At 38.9% G+C, this 16,285-nt stretch overlaps 1 protein-coding gene across 2 annotated transcripts; it reads right to left on the minus strand.

The window, feature by feature from the left end:
* Positions 1–5,830: 5,830 nt before the first annotated feature.
* On the minus strand, positions 5,831–15,490 carry MS4A12 (membrane spanning 4-domains A12). 2 transcript variants are annotated; one of them, XM_050757019.1, is made up of 6 exons: positions 15,212–15,490; positions 11,918–12,052; positions 11,119–11,175; positions 9,392–9,496; positions 6,422–6,532; positions 5,831–6,240 (listed from the first exon to the last, which is right to left on the minus strand). In XM_050757019.1, the coding sequence occupies exons 1-6, from the start codon at positions 15,488–15,490 to the stop codon at positions 6,148–6,150; spliced, it is 780 nt and encodes a 259-aa protein (XP_050612976.1). In that variant the 3' UTR covers positions 5,831–6,147. The 2 variants fall into 2 exon arrangements, with proteins under 2 accessions (XP_050612976.1, XP_050612977.1); XM_050757020.1 differs by lacking the exon at positions 11,918–12,052.
* Between the last annotated feature and the right edge of the window lie 795 nt (positions 15,491–16,285).

The following is a 16,285-nucleotide window of genomic DNA, read 5'->3' on the forward strand; positions in this document are numbered from 1 at the left end:
ATCCACTTGCTGAGGTGGGTTTACCTTTTGGGTAATACATGGTGCCAGTTTTCTATCTGAAGTGTAGACAGTAGTTAACACAGTGTTTATGAAGAGGTCCTTTAGATGAGGAGTACAGACCATCCTCTTAGGCAGCTATCATGACTTACTGAGGCGTTTAAAGTACCTGGAGAACAGCTACTCAATGCCATTTCTCATTTATTCATGGAAAAATTAAATTGACATTGTGGAAAAGTTAAAATTCCAGCTTGTAATGTAAATTTTTAGTCAATGATAGGCAGTGTGTAAAACATGGAGAAAACAAGACAGATTTTTCTTTCATAAAGAAATTTTCTGTGCTTCCAACATCTTTATTTGCAAAAGCTAAATCATGAGTGTGTCTGAAAGCCATCGAGATCTTTTATTGCCTGAAAAATCAACTGTAAGCTGAGCAACTTTATTTTTAGTCTCACAGCTAGCTTCCTTACATTGAGACTCCAAAGTCCCCTCAAATCAAAGAAAAAGAAAAACCAGGCTCTTTTAAAGTCTTTACATTTTGTATTGGTCAGTATGTCGTTGAAGGTAATAGTTTTATTCTTAAGTAACATACCACTTGATTTTCTGGCATTATTATTTTTTTGTGAGTTTCTTCTCTATGAGCAGAGAGGGCTCTGATAATATTAAGCATTCTCTTTGCTGTAGAAAGAGGAACTGTGTCTTCAAGCCCAGGGTTATGAATTTTTTAGAATCCATAGTAGAAAGAGCCAGTTCTGATGAGATGGACCCCCATTGTAACTTGCTGCCATTATTTGTGAGAGAAGTGATATAGTTCTTCATTTAAGATTTGGCCAATAGTCTCTGGAAATTATCATGGATTTGATCAGTGTTTTGGACTGGGAACAAAATGTGCATTCAGTGTAAACATAGGCAAAAATAGAAGAATGAGCCAAACTATGAGACAGGCATGGTTCCTCGGCACATCTTATTTTTTCTGCTACTATCACAGATCAGTAAAAGCAACATTGATCTTCTCAGTACCTATAAACTGGATTTGGAAATTCAGAATTCACTTTAATTTTTTATCTGTTGGTTGTTAAAAACTATTCTTCAGCAATGAAGAGGCAATCAATCAATCATGGTTTGACATCCAATATGACTTTTATTTCTCCATGTGTATCATGTTGTTAATTTCTCTTGAATTGGTTCCCAATATACAAAAGACATTAGTGAAAATGTGCTGGAACCACAATACCTATATAATGTTAAAACCATTGTTGGAGATTATTACAAGGACCCTGTTGGCTGTGAGCCCTGATAAAATAACTTGTCCAGATTTCTTTGAGGAATTTTATTTATTTATACTAGGGTGTTCTAGTCAAGTAAAATGGAAATCTATGCAAACTGAGGAAACTAAACAATTGAATTCATTGTAGAAATGCAATATCCATACATATGTATATTTCTGTAAAGTGTAATCTATATGTATATAGATATATATATATGCAGGTACACATACATGTATATAGTAGATTTCAGTTTTCATATGTTTACTATATCACTTATATAATATTCTTTAGTAAAATGCTAATTAATGGCTTAAACTTATCTTGCTTTTTTTTCCTTGCATTTACTATGTTGAGGCAATATGTTAAGTGCCTTATATTGCTTATTTTAATTAAACTTCACCACATGCCAGTGATGTACATACCACTGTTATGTTCATTTTAACAGATGAGTGTGCTAAGGTTTGGCAAAGTAAAGAGTCGCACAGCTTATAAATGTTCGAGTTGAGATTCTAACTCCAGCAGTGTAAGTCTAGCTCCAGAATTTGTAGCCCCTCCTCCTACCCACTTTTCTCGCTCTAAGCCTCCTTCAGAAAGAGCTCTGTGTTGTAACTGTCATGGAACTGCATAAAGAATATTGTTGAAGAAATCATAAGGTCTAGGGATAGTTTCCAGCTCCAGTTCTGGCTGTGTGTACTCCCCTCCTCTACTCTTTGAATTCATTTCTCATCTGTAAAATTAGGGTCTTGAAGTACACATTGTAGCATTGTATGAATATATGAAATGACATTTGGCCTAAAAGTCCATACCATATCCTTGAGCGTTGCCAAATACTTGGGAGAGTAGGAGGAGTTGTGAAATATAAAGTGAAATTGTGCATGAGACTTAAGCAAAATAGAGACCCCTGGGATGTGTGTGTGGAGAAAGAGATTGAATGAAGCCCGTTGAGCACTGCTAGTAGTGCTAGAATTTAGTAACAGTGATTTGTTTTTAAGAGTGAAACCAGGGAACTGAGGGAGAGGTGGAGAGCTCGGCGAAAAGAGAGAACAGTTACAAATTATAAATTTGCTTGGTTTGTTTTAAATGCAAAATGAAGAGAAAAAGGCAGAAATCAGCAAGTTTTAGGAAAACCCTGATATCCAAGGCCTCTCCAGCCTGTGGGAATTAGCAGGACGTATTAGCCTTATGGCCCAGTTGGCCTGGTTTCCACCCTCATGCGTTGAAGAATGATCCCAGTTATTTGCAAATCCCCATTTCCAGAGCATTTCTGGGAGTCCCCAGAATTTTCACATTTATTCTCCAACAGGCCTCTGAGCTGTTGCTGAGTGCATGGGACAGCCACTTTCCAGATACATTGTAGTCTTCTCCCACCTTGCTGCAGCTTCTCTGAGAGAAGGCTGCCTTACCACAGGTGCTGTCTCCCAGGGCTCCCAAAGCACCAGAGCCCTGGAGGTATTCAAACAGCCTAGTATGTTCTTCAGTCTTCCTTACAGAGGAGGAGCCTGGGTATAGTCCATGCACAAATGTGGAGCACAGCCCTTTCTCCATGGGGATTAGACCTGGTCACCTAGGTGAGGTGGGCAACTGGACTCTGATCTTTCAGCTCGAGCATCAGATACCTGAACTCAAAATTTCGGTGGCATATTTTCCTTGATGCAAATCACCACTGCAAATAGATGCCTAGGGACTCTGCACCCCACCCCCAGTTGTCCAAACTCAGGGTAGGTTTAGCCAGCATGTGCTCTGTGGGAAAATTGTGATGGATTATTAGAGGGTTGTGACAAATGCAAACATGTTCTGGGAAAGAGAGCTTTCAGAAATGTTGTTTGGGCCAGGCATGAATCAATGACACATGTTTATCTAAGATAAACATTTATAGATACTTGAAAGATCATTCTTGAGTCCATGTGTTTCATGATGAATAATCGACCTTCTCTAAAGCCTTAGAATCTAGAATTAGAAGACATCCTAGAGCCCTAGAGATCTAATAATGATCTGTGCTCTTCTGAGGAAGGAAGAGACTAAATATAGAAAGTACTTGAGATGTGTGTGTAATGTGTATGTGTGTGTGTAGCTTAAGTTATATTTCATAGGCAAAGTCTTTGTATGCAAATCCAGTATTAATTGTGCATGAAAAAAGCATGTGTTCACTGACATGTAGATAAATCTTACTCCATTTCATTTTATATTACCCTACATGAAAAAAATATGTAAAGCCTAAATTTTATGGAATAGCAAAGTTTTCATCACCAAGTTGTAGTGTAATACTTCTTTTTAAGCAAATGAATGAAAAAAATGAACATTTAAAAAAGATTTTCCAGAATGAAAATACCATAAGGGCTTTAAATAATACCACAGCAGGCACGTGACCTCTATGTTGTAATATAGTATTTCTATTCCAGTCACCTTCTAGGGTCTCAGATCACAGGCCCAGCTGGAGAAATTTGTTCATAGCATAAATTTGCTAAAACCCCCTCAAACATACCCTCGGTATAGCTTGGTAATCCTATGTTTCTCTGATCAGTTTATTCTCCATTTCCATGACTTTTCCCACATTGAAAAAACATGTACATAAGTGGAGCCACGCAGTTCAAACTCATGTTGTTTAAGTGTCAACTGTATTTTTATACCACTAAATCTCCTCTCTCCTATCAGCGAATAAGGCAATTTCTTCCAAATTTATTACAGGCTTACTGTAGAGAAACATTTCTGTTTGTTTTGGCATTACAAATGTCTGATTCTATCCAAGACTATAAGAATAGTGAGAATAATGGTTAGGGCAACTGTGCGGACCTGGGAGTCATGCTGCCTGGATTCAAATCCATGCTTCACCATTTGCTAGCTACGTATCTTAGGACAAGATTTTTAACCTGTCTGCCAAAGTTTTTTCATCTGAATAGGATCCTAATAGTAGTATCTGCCTCACAGGTGGTTGTTGTGAGCATTGAAACAGTGCTTGGAATGTGAGTGGTACAAAGAATGGGCTAAATATATGCTGTTATTATTACTATTATTAAAGCAAATTGAAAAATAGAATATATTTGATAGAAATTTAAAAAATGAACTTTGCTGGAAATGCTTCTGTTCCCTAAAGTAAGTTACTTTTATATTTGCTTATTTTACATGTATAGATATGCAATATACCATCCTCCCCACATTTTGGGGGCGCCTTTTATTTTCCAAACCCTCAGACCAGGAAATCTATGTCTTCACTTTTGCTGAGCTGTTGAGCTTCATGGTGAAGGACACAGCATTTTTAATCACCCAAGTTTCTGAATAGCTGGGACCCAGGCAGGCCAAGGACGTTGAAATTATGTGACTCTCACCTGACATAATACACCTGTTTTCCCAGATGCAAAAATTCTATTCTTCTCATCTGCCTCTTCCCTGATTTTGATTTATCTGCCTAGTCTTTTTGTATTTATTTGTCTCCTCTTCTTTAATAATATAAAGATTTCAAAAAGGAACAATATTTTGCTATTTTCAAACCATATTTATATAACATTATCTCATTTTATTGTCACAACAGCTCCTGGAGAAAAGGCAGATTTCTCCATTTATGATCAATCTGTCTTTTTTCTTTATTGTTGCTTTTATTATTACTATTATTCCTTCCTTATCCAGTTTAGATTCCACAGTCCATCATTTAAATAGTATTTTTTACAATGTCCTAAGCTTTCTTGCCCTTCTGCTATTTTGTCATCTCCTCTAGCAAAACCTTAACCCTGGATAAAATCAAATAGAGAGTTTCCTGGATCCATAGTTTGCCTGGATCTAGCAGCAGGACCTTGCAGGAGCAATTTGTTCATACTCTGAGTTTGTTACCACATCCTCAGATGTGCCCTCCATACAGCTTGGCAATCCTATTTCTCTGACCACTTTATTCTCCAGTTCCATGACTTTTCCCATGTTACCATTCTGCTCAGTATTCTGACTCTACCTATGCCCCTACCTTGGGCATGACGTCACTACTGCTTTGACAGGGATGACATGAGCCATCACATCAGATCCTCACTGCCACTATTGCAAATCTGTGGGTATCTGTGATAATGATACCTTTCTATTTTGTAGAGAAACTGCCCTTCTTCATGACTTAGGTGATGTTATCCATCCGTGCTTTTGATTTCTTGAAACTTACACTGTCTTTCATCCCTTCTTTCTTACCTTGATTGTTCTAATTGGCTTATAAATGTGCCCACAATCCAAAAACAAAAAGCCAAACTCAAATGAAAACCCCTCAGTGCAGCAACCCTGTCCTACTGTTGTCCCATTGCAGGCTAGTTTAACGTACATGAAAATACTCTGTAAATAGCAAAATTTTGTAGATACTCAGGAGGCAAGATGTTTGATGATATTAGTGTATAGAATAATGTGACCTCCAACAAGGGCAATTGGACATTTGCTTTCTGAACAAAAAGACGAGGAGGAGATGAGTTAGGGAACTCCAGTGACTGGACACCTAGAAAAATCATCATCAAAGAAGGTTTATCAATCTTCTTGGAGTATAGGTCAGATCTACTGCTCTACAACCAATATCAAATCAATTTTTTAAACACACTGAAAAAGGCTTTTGTTTCTAATGACATTTTATTAAGGAAAAAGTAATATGAACAGAAACATTTCTAACTTTAAGAGAGTTGCGGAATCATTTTTCAGTCCTCCAATCCTTCACCTTTGCCAGCATGTAGTAGTGGTAATGTAGGAAGAGAGTGAAGGGAGATACAGCCGTCATTAGCGACCAACCTGAAAACAAATCTCAAACACAGTTCTTAAAGACTAGAAATCATTGTGGACAATAAAAGACATCTTCTTAAGAACTTTTTGCAAGCAGTTTTTCCCCATGAGATTAGACTGATCCCCCTTTTTCTTTTAATGTCTAGGGACATTAGTTAGAGTAGTTGTTGCATCTGGGAGGCGCTGAAGAAGACGCTGGTGTCACAGGGTTGTCTTCATACGTATTTGGAATAACCAGGACAGGCTGGAAAAAATGAATAAAAACCAGCAATAAGGTTACTACAATCCTATGCAATTTCTCCTGGTACCATCAGAGTGAAGGACAAAGAGCATTCTGGTAAGCCCATAGTAGGATTTAGCAGACACAAGTCTGTATTTCTCCAGGGCATCTTCAGATTATTTTACAAAGAAGAGACACAACTCACCATGTTGGTCGTGGTGTCTGCTTGGTTGGCAAAATAAGCTGTGACACAAGCTGTGCAGACCTCCAAGAGGGAGAAGATCATCAGCATGGCTGAAATGCCTTGTCTGGAAGGCTGAAATCACAAATAGATAGTGAAATTTTGGCTAATCAGGAGGGCCTCACATGGGCTTCAAAAATTATTGACTCATCAAATGTGCTATTGCTTATACTCAACTTGCTCCATGCTTATTCTTCCAGTATCATCGAATGCTTGTTTCAGAGGAGTGTGAAGTTATTTTGAATTTTCTTTAAAATACCAGAAGTCTTTCCTTTTGGTAAGTAGGCTATTTTGTTTAGAAATATTAGAAAGAAGGTAGTTTTTTTTCTCCTTTGTGACGGCCTCATTGCTTTTTTAATAAAAATGTTAAAAAAGTCAAGCAATATAGAAACCAATAGATCATTCAAAATGCCACTGCTTAGAAATAACCAAAACTAATGTTTGATGGCTGTTATCCTAGCACTGTGTGTACAGGGAAAAGGCAGAAGAATGGATGTGTGGAAAGATGCCGTGAGAGAGGAAAAAACAGAGACCAAGAGAGAGGAGCATCATTCTGTAAGAATGGAATCATGTTATTTCGATTTTAAGTAAAAGTGTTAAGCTCACTTGAACTCTATACAGGCCTTCTACTTGATCAGATACAGTGTAGTGAATTTTCCTTCATTCACACTTCTGTTTATTTGGGTCCCATTTGTCTTCCTTGCTTCCATTACAACATGAGCCCTAGCTGTTGTTTCATATCCATGTTTCTAAATGTGAACATATAGCTGTTGCAGGGAGAGATATAGCTTAGCTGGCCCTGAGCACAGTTCTTGCTAGTGAACATGGACTTCGCTTTTTCTGTCTTCTGAGAGCCTGCTAAATGCTTAGTACGGAGGCCTGCTCCTTGACTGGAGGTTTATTCCTGTGCATTTCTGCTCATTCCCTGCTGGTAGCAGGGTACCATGCAGGGTATGGGAAGGTGTTGCTCTTTCTTCTGTCTCCTGAGGTCCTGGGTACTACCCATGGTCTTGTACCATACAGGATTTGCTTTATCCTTTCACAGAATTGACTGCTCTCCACCCCAGCCTTCTCAACTACAGACTCAAGAGTGTTAGTGAGACTTCTCAGTAATTTTTTTGGCTTCCCTTTTTTCCTTAGTTTTGTTTCTAGGGAAACAAGAGTGAGGTCTAAAAGCTGTGCTTTTTTTCAGCTACTTTGAGTAGCATCAGAATGATTCTTTTCTCTACTTGGATGCCAGTTTGAAAGCTGTTTTTTTGAATACTTTTTGTTCTTTTGTTTGGTATTTTGGAAGATGAATTTTGTTCCTGCTTCACTCTGCCTTATTTACCAAGAAGCTTTCTCATCTTTTTTTGCCTCCTGATATGGTTTGGCTCTGTGTCCCCACCCAAATCTCATCTTGTAGCTCCCATAATTCCCACTTGTTGTGGGAGGAACCTGGTGGGAGATGATTGAATTATGAGGGCGAGTCTTTCCCATGCTATTCTTGTGATAGTGAATGGGTGTCATGAGATCCGATGGTTTTGTGATCCCTGCACAAGCTCTATTTTTTTTGCCTGCCCCCATCCATATAAGACATGATTTGCTCCTCCTTGCCTTCTGCCATGATTGTGAGGCCTCCCCAGCCGTATGGAACTCTAAGCTCATTAAACCCCTTTTTCTTCCCAGTCTTTGGTGTTTCTTTATCAGCAGTGTGAAAACAACCGAATACACCTTCTTATATAAGCTTTTCCTTACGCTGCAAACAGTGTTGTCCTTTGCAAGCACAAAAGTGATCATTCAAATTCCCGGCCTAAAACTCTTCTACGTTTTTAACAAAGGATTGTCTCAGAACTTGGTGGAAAAGGAGTGTGCCAGCAATTCCAACTATTGACACTTCAAAGAACATACTCTAGGGGACAGGCATCTGATGGGAGTGCTTAGACAACTTTCAGATTATACCAATGGTTGGAGTCAGGATTTCAGAACCCTTTAGTTGAGAAGCAGATGGCTTCATAAGCCTGCCACTCTGAGATCCAGTGGAACAGAATTACTTACACAGTACTGAGTGAACTGATAAGGGAAATGTTATTATGTTTATTTGTTCAAAATATTGTGATATTGTCTTAATGTTAATATGTTCTAGATATATAAGGAAGTCATTCTGTGTCTTTCTTAAGATATATATATCCCACAGTAATTTAATAAACTCTGCTTTTTGTAAACTGAAAAGCAAAAGCAAAACCAACCCCAACATAAAATAAAACAAAACATATAAAACTACTCTTCTGTGGTTTTCCATTGCTCACAGAATGAAAACCAAACTTCTTAACGTGGCCATTGAGGTAGAATGAAAGCTTCCAGTCCAACCTCATTTTATACCATGTTCCTCCATTCCTTATAGATGGTAAGCATTCCTGCCCTTGGGCCACCCATTTCCTCCTAAGGTCGGAGTCCATGCTTGGCTGTATAAGGCTAATGAATGTGTGATTCTGTTTTGAGCACATTCAGAGGCATGTGCTTCATTTTGCAATTGCTTCATTCCTTGGGTTTCTCTGTAAAAATCGGATGTCTTATCCCTGTCTTTTACCTCTCACTTCATACTTTACTCTGAAGTTTAACAAAAAACACTCAATAGCTTGACTACCTTATTTATATAGAATTTCAAATGTTGGGAAAATAATTTTTGGACAATTTTAGAAACCCTTCCCCATTGTTCATTTGATTGACAGTGAGATGGGCCAATAAAGGATGTCCTTTAAGCCTCCGTCTATCTGTAGAGGTAACCCTCTCACTTTATTCTATAGTCCTAGAGATCATATGACTAGGGGTGGGGCTAGAATAGAAAAAAAAAATTTCCATTAGAGCTGGTGTACGGTATTAAGAGATAAAACATAGACCCACTTTACAGGACTGAAAAGAGAGCAAGCACATGGTGGATTATGGGATACTTACGACCCATTGGTAAGGCCCATGGATGCACATATCCACCACCAGCAGAATCACTCCAATGAAGGCAAAGATAGAACTAACAATGTTCATTCCCAGGCTGCCTTTCACCTAGTGGAGATGGCAGGCAAAAATCAATTATATACAGGATCACTGAAGTTAAATGAAATAAGAATCAATCAAATTTCATGGTTCTTAATTTTTGAACTTTCAAAACAAATTTTCAAGTTGAAATTATTCTATTTTCTGCCCTTCTGGGTAATTACCATAAACATTATTCTATATGCAGCCTAGAGGTAGGGTACTTCTAAAAAGCTGTAGAAAAATGTAAATCATATAAAGCAGGCACTCATCTATTGTTTTTACTAAAAGCCTCATGCACAATAACAACTATATTTTCTTTATAAAAAATGAAAAAACTTCTAATGAGCATTTTTCTGTGGCAGACACTGTGTTAAATTATTTAAATTATCTCACTTAACTCTTACAGCTTTTGTATGAGGTGGTATGATAGCATCTGATTTTTATAGATGGCAAAGTATTTAGACACAACATGTTTGCTGAAAAATTTAGGAATTAATGAAAACCCTAAGTCTCTCTAGGGACTAAATATGCACCCCCAAATTTAGAAGGAGAAACTCTTCAAGCTTTTGTGGGCAGAGGTGTATGGGTGACTACAAATCTTTCCCCAGTTTCTACAATAGGATTTTAACATGCAGAAGAATAATTGTGAAAGCAGATCTGCTGCTGACTTGCTAGGGGTGGCGTAGTTGAGTTCTTTAGAATGTGCTTGTACTGCAGCATGCCTTAGAGCCTCCTGATGGTCTCTGAAAGCTCTTGGAAAAATTGTCTTAGGTAAGTGTCAGTGGCTGTCTCCTCTAAGAGGATGGAATCTATGCTTGGACAATCTCAATTAGAGGGAAGGATCCTTAAAGGATGCAGAGAAAGGGTGCTTTATTTTGTTTTTGGACTACGAAATTATTTTATTCTTGTTTTGTCTGGAAGAGCATGAACTACACAATCCTGTGTTCCTCTTTCCCTATTCTTCCCTCTTGTGCTGGATTACATATAATTTTGACACCACCTCTGCTCTAGTTGACTCTAATTCTTGGTAAATCACTTTCTTTTTCCTAGTTCAATAGTAGACCGGGAAATTGCAATAGGTGGGGCGCTGTGACCAACAGAACTCAAGGTCCCATCTTACTGATCATTTTTATAAACTCTTCTTACGGAACAGGCTAGATTCATTTAATGGCAATTTAAAGAATTGTAAAACACACACCCAATCTTGAGTAAGAGTAGGAAAGACGCAAAAATATGAAAATAAAAATACAAGACAGAGCTGAGAAGTGGCAAATTAACAGTAGAGACTTGGTAACTGATGTGGCTAGTAGGTATTTCCTGGCTCCTGGATTCTCCTTTGGACTTCCCATAATCGAGTGTGACCTGACTAAACCAGGGAGCTTTCAGACTAAAGCTTAAACCACCCTGATCTTTACTACTTCTCACCCTTGTCAGTTCAAGAGTCAGGATGTGGAACTCTGCCATTTCTTAGTGGCAGACTGTGTGGACCACTCTCCTACCCCAGCGCTCAGACCATGAGGCAACCAATAGATTTTTTTTGGGAAAGGTGCTCTCTTTTGCATTTCCCAAATCCAGCTTTTCAATTTTCCTCCCCAATATGTTAAGCTAATCTTTAAAGGGGTTCAAAAAGCAGAAACAGTCTAACTTACCAGACAAGAGGAAAGCTCCTTGGATGCTGACACAGAGAGAGAGCCTGAGATAATGAACTGTGGAAATGGACAAATTTAGTTGAGAAATGGGTTAACTGGTTGTGCTTGGGAGTTTCTCTTTATACAAAAGGTTGGTCTATTTACGTTCATCTAGCTTCCTTCTCAAAATTTTCTCTTGCACTTCTAAATTTTCTGGGTAACTCTCAGGCATGTATGTCCTTGACTTCTTTTTTATTTTCTCCTTAATTTCTGGCCCATGAGGAACTCATAATGTCTAAGCTTTCCTTGTTCTGAGGCTTACGCTCCATCCCTTCTCATAATCAATTGCATTTTTTTAATTAAAAAAATTTTTTTGGAGATTGGGTCTCACTATATTGCTCAGGCTGGCCTCAATCTCTTGAACTCAAGCAATTCCCCGGCCTCAGCCTCCCAAGTAGCTGGGACTACAATCACATACCACTATGCCTGACTTACTTGCATATTTTTAATCATGTTTTCAATCACCTTTTTTTTTTTCTCTCTCTCTCTCCACCCAATACATACATTTCCATCTCAAATGTAGTAGGAAACCAAAACTTTGGCTTGCTGGTTACATGATTACATTTTAAAGAATGGAATAAGCTCCTATTTAAAATGGTAAACAAGTTCCTGATTTTTTTATGCTCATTCAGAGCTGTTAATTTTTCTAAATTCTCCAGCCCTCAGATGTAGGGCTTTATCAAGAAATGAGTTGTGAATTGGCTGGAGATATCAATACTTTATAAACCAAGAAGGAGTGGTGTTCTAGCAATCTACTCACAGAAAGGCCACCCCAGAATGGGTATCCACTAATAACAGCAGAGGCAAAACCGAGTACTCTTCCATAAGGGATTACTATTAGACACAAAATAATTCCAAAACCAAGGTGCATCAATCCAACCATGATCTGGATTACCTGAAAAAAGAAAACAACCATTTTAAAATTACTTCTTCACTTTCAGACGTGTGAAACATTACTGTCATTGCTGCCCCTGCTTATTGATTGTCAATTTTGCTGAGATCCATGGTTGTCATTCAGGCATGCATCCGAAGCAGGAGGTGGGCCATGAAGATTCTGACATACACTAGAATAACTGGAGTGCAGGGCCCTTAGTGAAGCGCCTTGTTTTGAGGTATTTGGGGAGACTTATTGGGGTGGCCCAGGAAGAATTCTTCAGAAAGTACAGCTGCTTAATCATGCGTTAGCATCTCTGAAGGCTTCTGAAAGACTATTAGAAAAAAAATACTTTAACTGTGATGTCAGTAGTTGCTTTTTCAGATGAATCAGTTCTCTGCTTGGGTCATCCCAGTTACGGGTAAAGGGACTGGTGAAAATAAAACCATTTATAAGGCATGAATTATGTGCTTAGTCATGTTCTGAACACTTTACATTTATTGTTTCATGTAGTCCTCCCACAATTGGATTGAGTCCCAGAGACATAAAGACATGTGAGACCTTGTATCCAAGGTCACGCAATTCCTGAGGGGCAGATCTGGGAATTTACCGCAGCACATTGACTGCTGAGCCTGTCTGAACTATTCAGTACTGTCTTCCCCCATGCTCAGCTCTGCTCTACCTTTTCCATGAAGCCCTCTTGATTACACCAAATTAATCTTTTTTCTTTTTTTCTAAATTTCTGTTGCATCTCATGACATAAAACACACCTTGTTACTTGATTTTGTATTCATTGATATTGTTCTCTTTTAAAAAGTTGCAGGTGTGCAATCATTTTCTTACCATTCTTCTTACCAATCATATATTACTAAAAGTAAGGTATGCATCTTTTAGCTCCTTGTACCTCTTATTGAACCTTCCTTCACTGTAAATAAAGATAGATTTCTGAGGAATAACCATTTCTAGATTGGTCCAAAAGTTGACTGTAGATTTGTCATTTATTTTTCCCCATGTTTACACCTTATCTATCCAGGAAGACTGCAAATACAAAGACTGCTGTATTTATTCAATAAAAAGCTACTGAACACAAGTAAATTGAATTAAAATAAAAAAACCCAGTTTTATAAACAATGCTAACAGTTTCTTGAGACTTTGATAAAAACCGTGAACCTTTCTCCCTAAAAAATTATTCTTGCACCTCCATACACACACATACCATACTTTTGCATATAGTTTCAGAGGCATGATGGGCCTCCTTTAGCCTATCTCACTTAAAGAACTCCTGTATTAGACTTTATATTTGGTTTTTACAACTCTTCTTTAGAGCAGCAATTTAGCCATCTGGCCACAAACTTCCCATCCTCATCCTTGCTGTCACCTTGATGAGGGACAGTTAGATCTGGATTTGTACTGGCCCTCATTTCTCCTCCTACAGCCCTGGCTGTACCATTTACTGATGAAAATTGCCTATAGGACACACTTAAAAATTTGGACATACAATTTGTCTGCATTTGTGGACACAGAAGCACTTTAAGGTCTGAGTTGACTGGTACAGGTGTGCCACGTCCTGCCACCTGTGGCCCCTGCACTGTCGTGATGCCTGGGGCCTGCTGATGGTATAGAAATAACAATCTTCAGAGAGAGGAAGTAGCTTCTGCCAACTGGAGCTTTAAACAAAACTTCATAGTCTTTTAAAGTATTTTTATCACACGCCTTTTTGGTGCCAGGCAGCGTGATTCAGTGGTTCGTCATCCACTTAGTCAAAGCCAAAGCCTTCTGCTCTGCAGGCCTCACCAGCTGTGGCCTCTGCCACTCCTCTGCCCTCCTGACAACTGCTCCCTCCCTCCCTCATTCTGTTCTATTTTATTGGCCTTCTCCCTGTTTTTCAAATACATCACAGATATTTTCATCTAAAGACTTTTACACTGGTTGTTTTCACTTTCCCTGATATCTGCAGGGCTCACTCCTAACTTCAGGTTTTTGCTCAAATGTCATGTTCTAAGGAAAGCCCATTCTGACCGCCTTGAAATTGCTGCCTCCTCACTGTCTGGTACTTTTTAGCCCTTTTACACTTCTTTGTTTTGTCCATATCATTCGACACCTTCTAATACACTAAGTACTTTACTTCCTTCTTATGTTTACAGTCTGATTTCCCCCACTAGGGCAAAAGTTCTGTAAAGGCAGAGATTGCACCTGCTTTGTACTCGGTGATATATTCCAAGCACCTATGTGGGGTTGGCTGTATGGGGGGTTTGTCCCATTGGCTTATTAGAAGTGGGGAATTTCCTCTATCTGGGAGGAGGAGGATCAGAAGGGCCACCTCCACAGCTTAGTAAATAGGCTGCTGCAAGAGAACTTAGGCTCATTTTTACTTCCCTAAAACATCACAACTTGAAATAGGTAGTAAGATGACTAGAAGATTTTCTGGCACATAATGAGCATTCATTTACGGAATGCTCCAGCAGAGAATTTCAAGCTATTCACAGGGAGAGACTTAATATAGTTTGGTGGAATTGTACTAGCGGGATGAATGAGGTATTTGGAAAGCACAGCGAAGGGAGTAACAATTCTACCTAGGCAGGTGGAATTTTCTTACAAATAAGGCATTTTTGTTTTTACAATGCCTACAGAAACAAGGTGGTCAGTTCAGAGTCTCCTTTGTAGAAATAAGGTGACAGTTACGCTGTAGCATCTCTAAGGATATTGGCGAGAGAGGCACAACAGATGGAACGTCCCCCAATTCTTTCACACTCAGCCTTTCCCAGACTGCCCATTTGTAGTTTCCTTTTCTGGAGGCAGCCATCAATGTTCATTTTTATGTAAATTCACCTTTATGCAAATACCTGACTTGTAACCAATCTGGAGACGAGATTGAGATTGTCCAAAAAGTCCTTTGAAGAAATGAGATCAAGCTAGATGTAGTAGAGTTTCCGTCATGTCAATATTACCAAATCCTCCAGCTAGGGAGGCTCCTCTGTCTCCTGTTATATTTTTGCTTGATCTAAAATGAAATGAACTCAAGGGAAAGTCTATAGGCAGACTAAATATTTCTGTCTAAAAGGGATAGTTTCAGAATAACATTCAAAACTTTTTAGCAATTGGATGATATTCTCTTCTCCTATAACTTATAAGAAGACCTTGCAAATGTGAGTTTAAAATTCTAGTAGTAAGTAGACTTACCCCTAGTACCTTTGCTTCTTCTTTAAAGTTTATTACTGCTCTTCCCACGCTTGAATTTATCATTTGTGTATTTCCTTGACCTGGTTGACTGACAGCAGAGGTTCCTGGAGATGTGATGAAGTAGGGCTGAGCACTCTGAGCACCCTGAGCTTGGTTTTCTAAGTTGATTGAACCCGGAGGCTGTTGAGATCCAGGAGCCGTAAAGCTGCTTGGTGGGTAGTAAGGGTTGGGTGTGGTTTCATATACTCCAGCATGGCTTGTTGGCTTGGATGACACCATGATGTCCTAAGTATCACAAAACATACCAAAGTGATACGTTTATCCAGAAAAGAAACTAAAGAAAATCTTACCAAATATCAAATGTCAATTATCTATGATAATGGAGAGAGCAAGTGACAGATAATGGTCCATAACATCTGATAGAAACATGATTCTCATAAATCCCCAACCCCCAGGCCAAGGACTGGTACCCGTCCGTGGTCTGTTGGAAATCTGGCCACACTACATGAGGTAAGCAGCGGGCAAGAATTACTGCCTGTGCTCTGCCTCCTATCAGATCAGCACGGCATTGGATTCTCATAGCAGCGTGAACCCTGCTGTGAACTGCACATGCTGGGGATCTAGGTTGCATGCTCCTTATGAGACTCTAATGCCTGATGATCTGAGGTGGAACAGTTTCATCCCGGACCCATCTCTCATTAGAGAGATGCTATGCTGCTGATTGTGAAGATGGAGGAAGGCGTCCATGAATCAAGGAATGTGGGTCACCTCTAGAAGCTGGATGAAACAAGGAAACAGATTCTTCCTAGAGTCTCCAGGAAGGAACCTGACTCTACTGACACCTTGACCTTAGTCTAGTGAGCTGGTATGGCACTTCTGACCTACACAACTGTCAGATAAAATAATATATTGTTTTAGGCCACTGTGTTTATGGTAGTTTGTTATATCAAGAAATAGAAAACTAATACAGGGGCCAAGTAATACTTGTATGGCAAAGAGGGCAGTCCAAGATTAAAATTATTTGCCAGTAATTGGGAAACTAGATGGTTCACATATGTCCATTTAAGATGATTC

This window comes from Macaca thibetana, chromosome 14 (assembly GCF_024542745.1).
Source record: "Macaca thibetana thibetana isolate TM-01 chromosome 14, ASM2454274v1, whole genome shotgun sequence".
NCBI lineage: Eukaryota > Metazoa > Chordata > Mammalia > Primates > Cercopithecidae > Macaca > Macaca thibetana.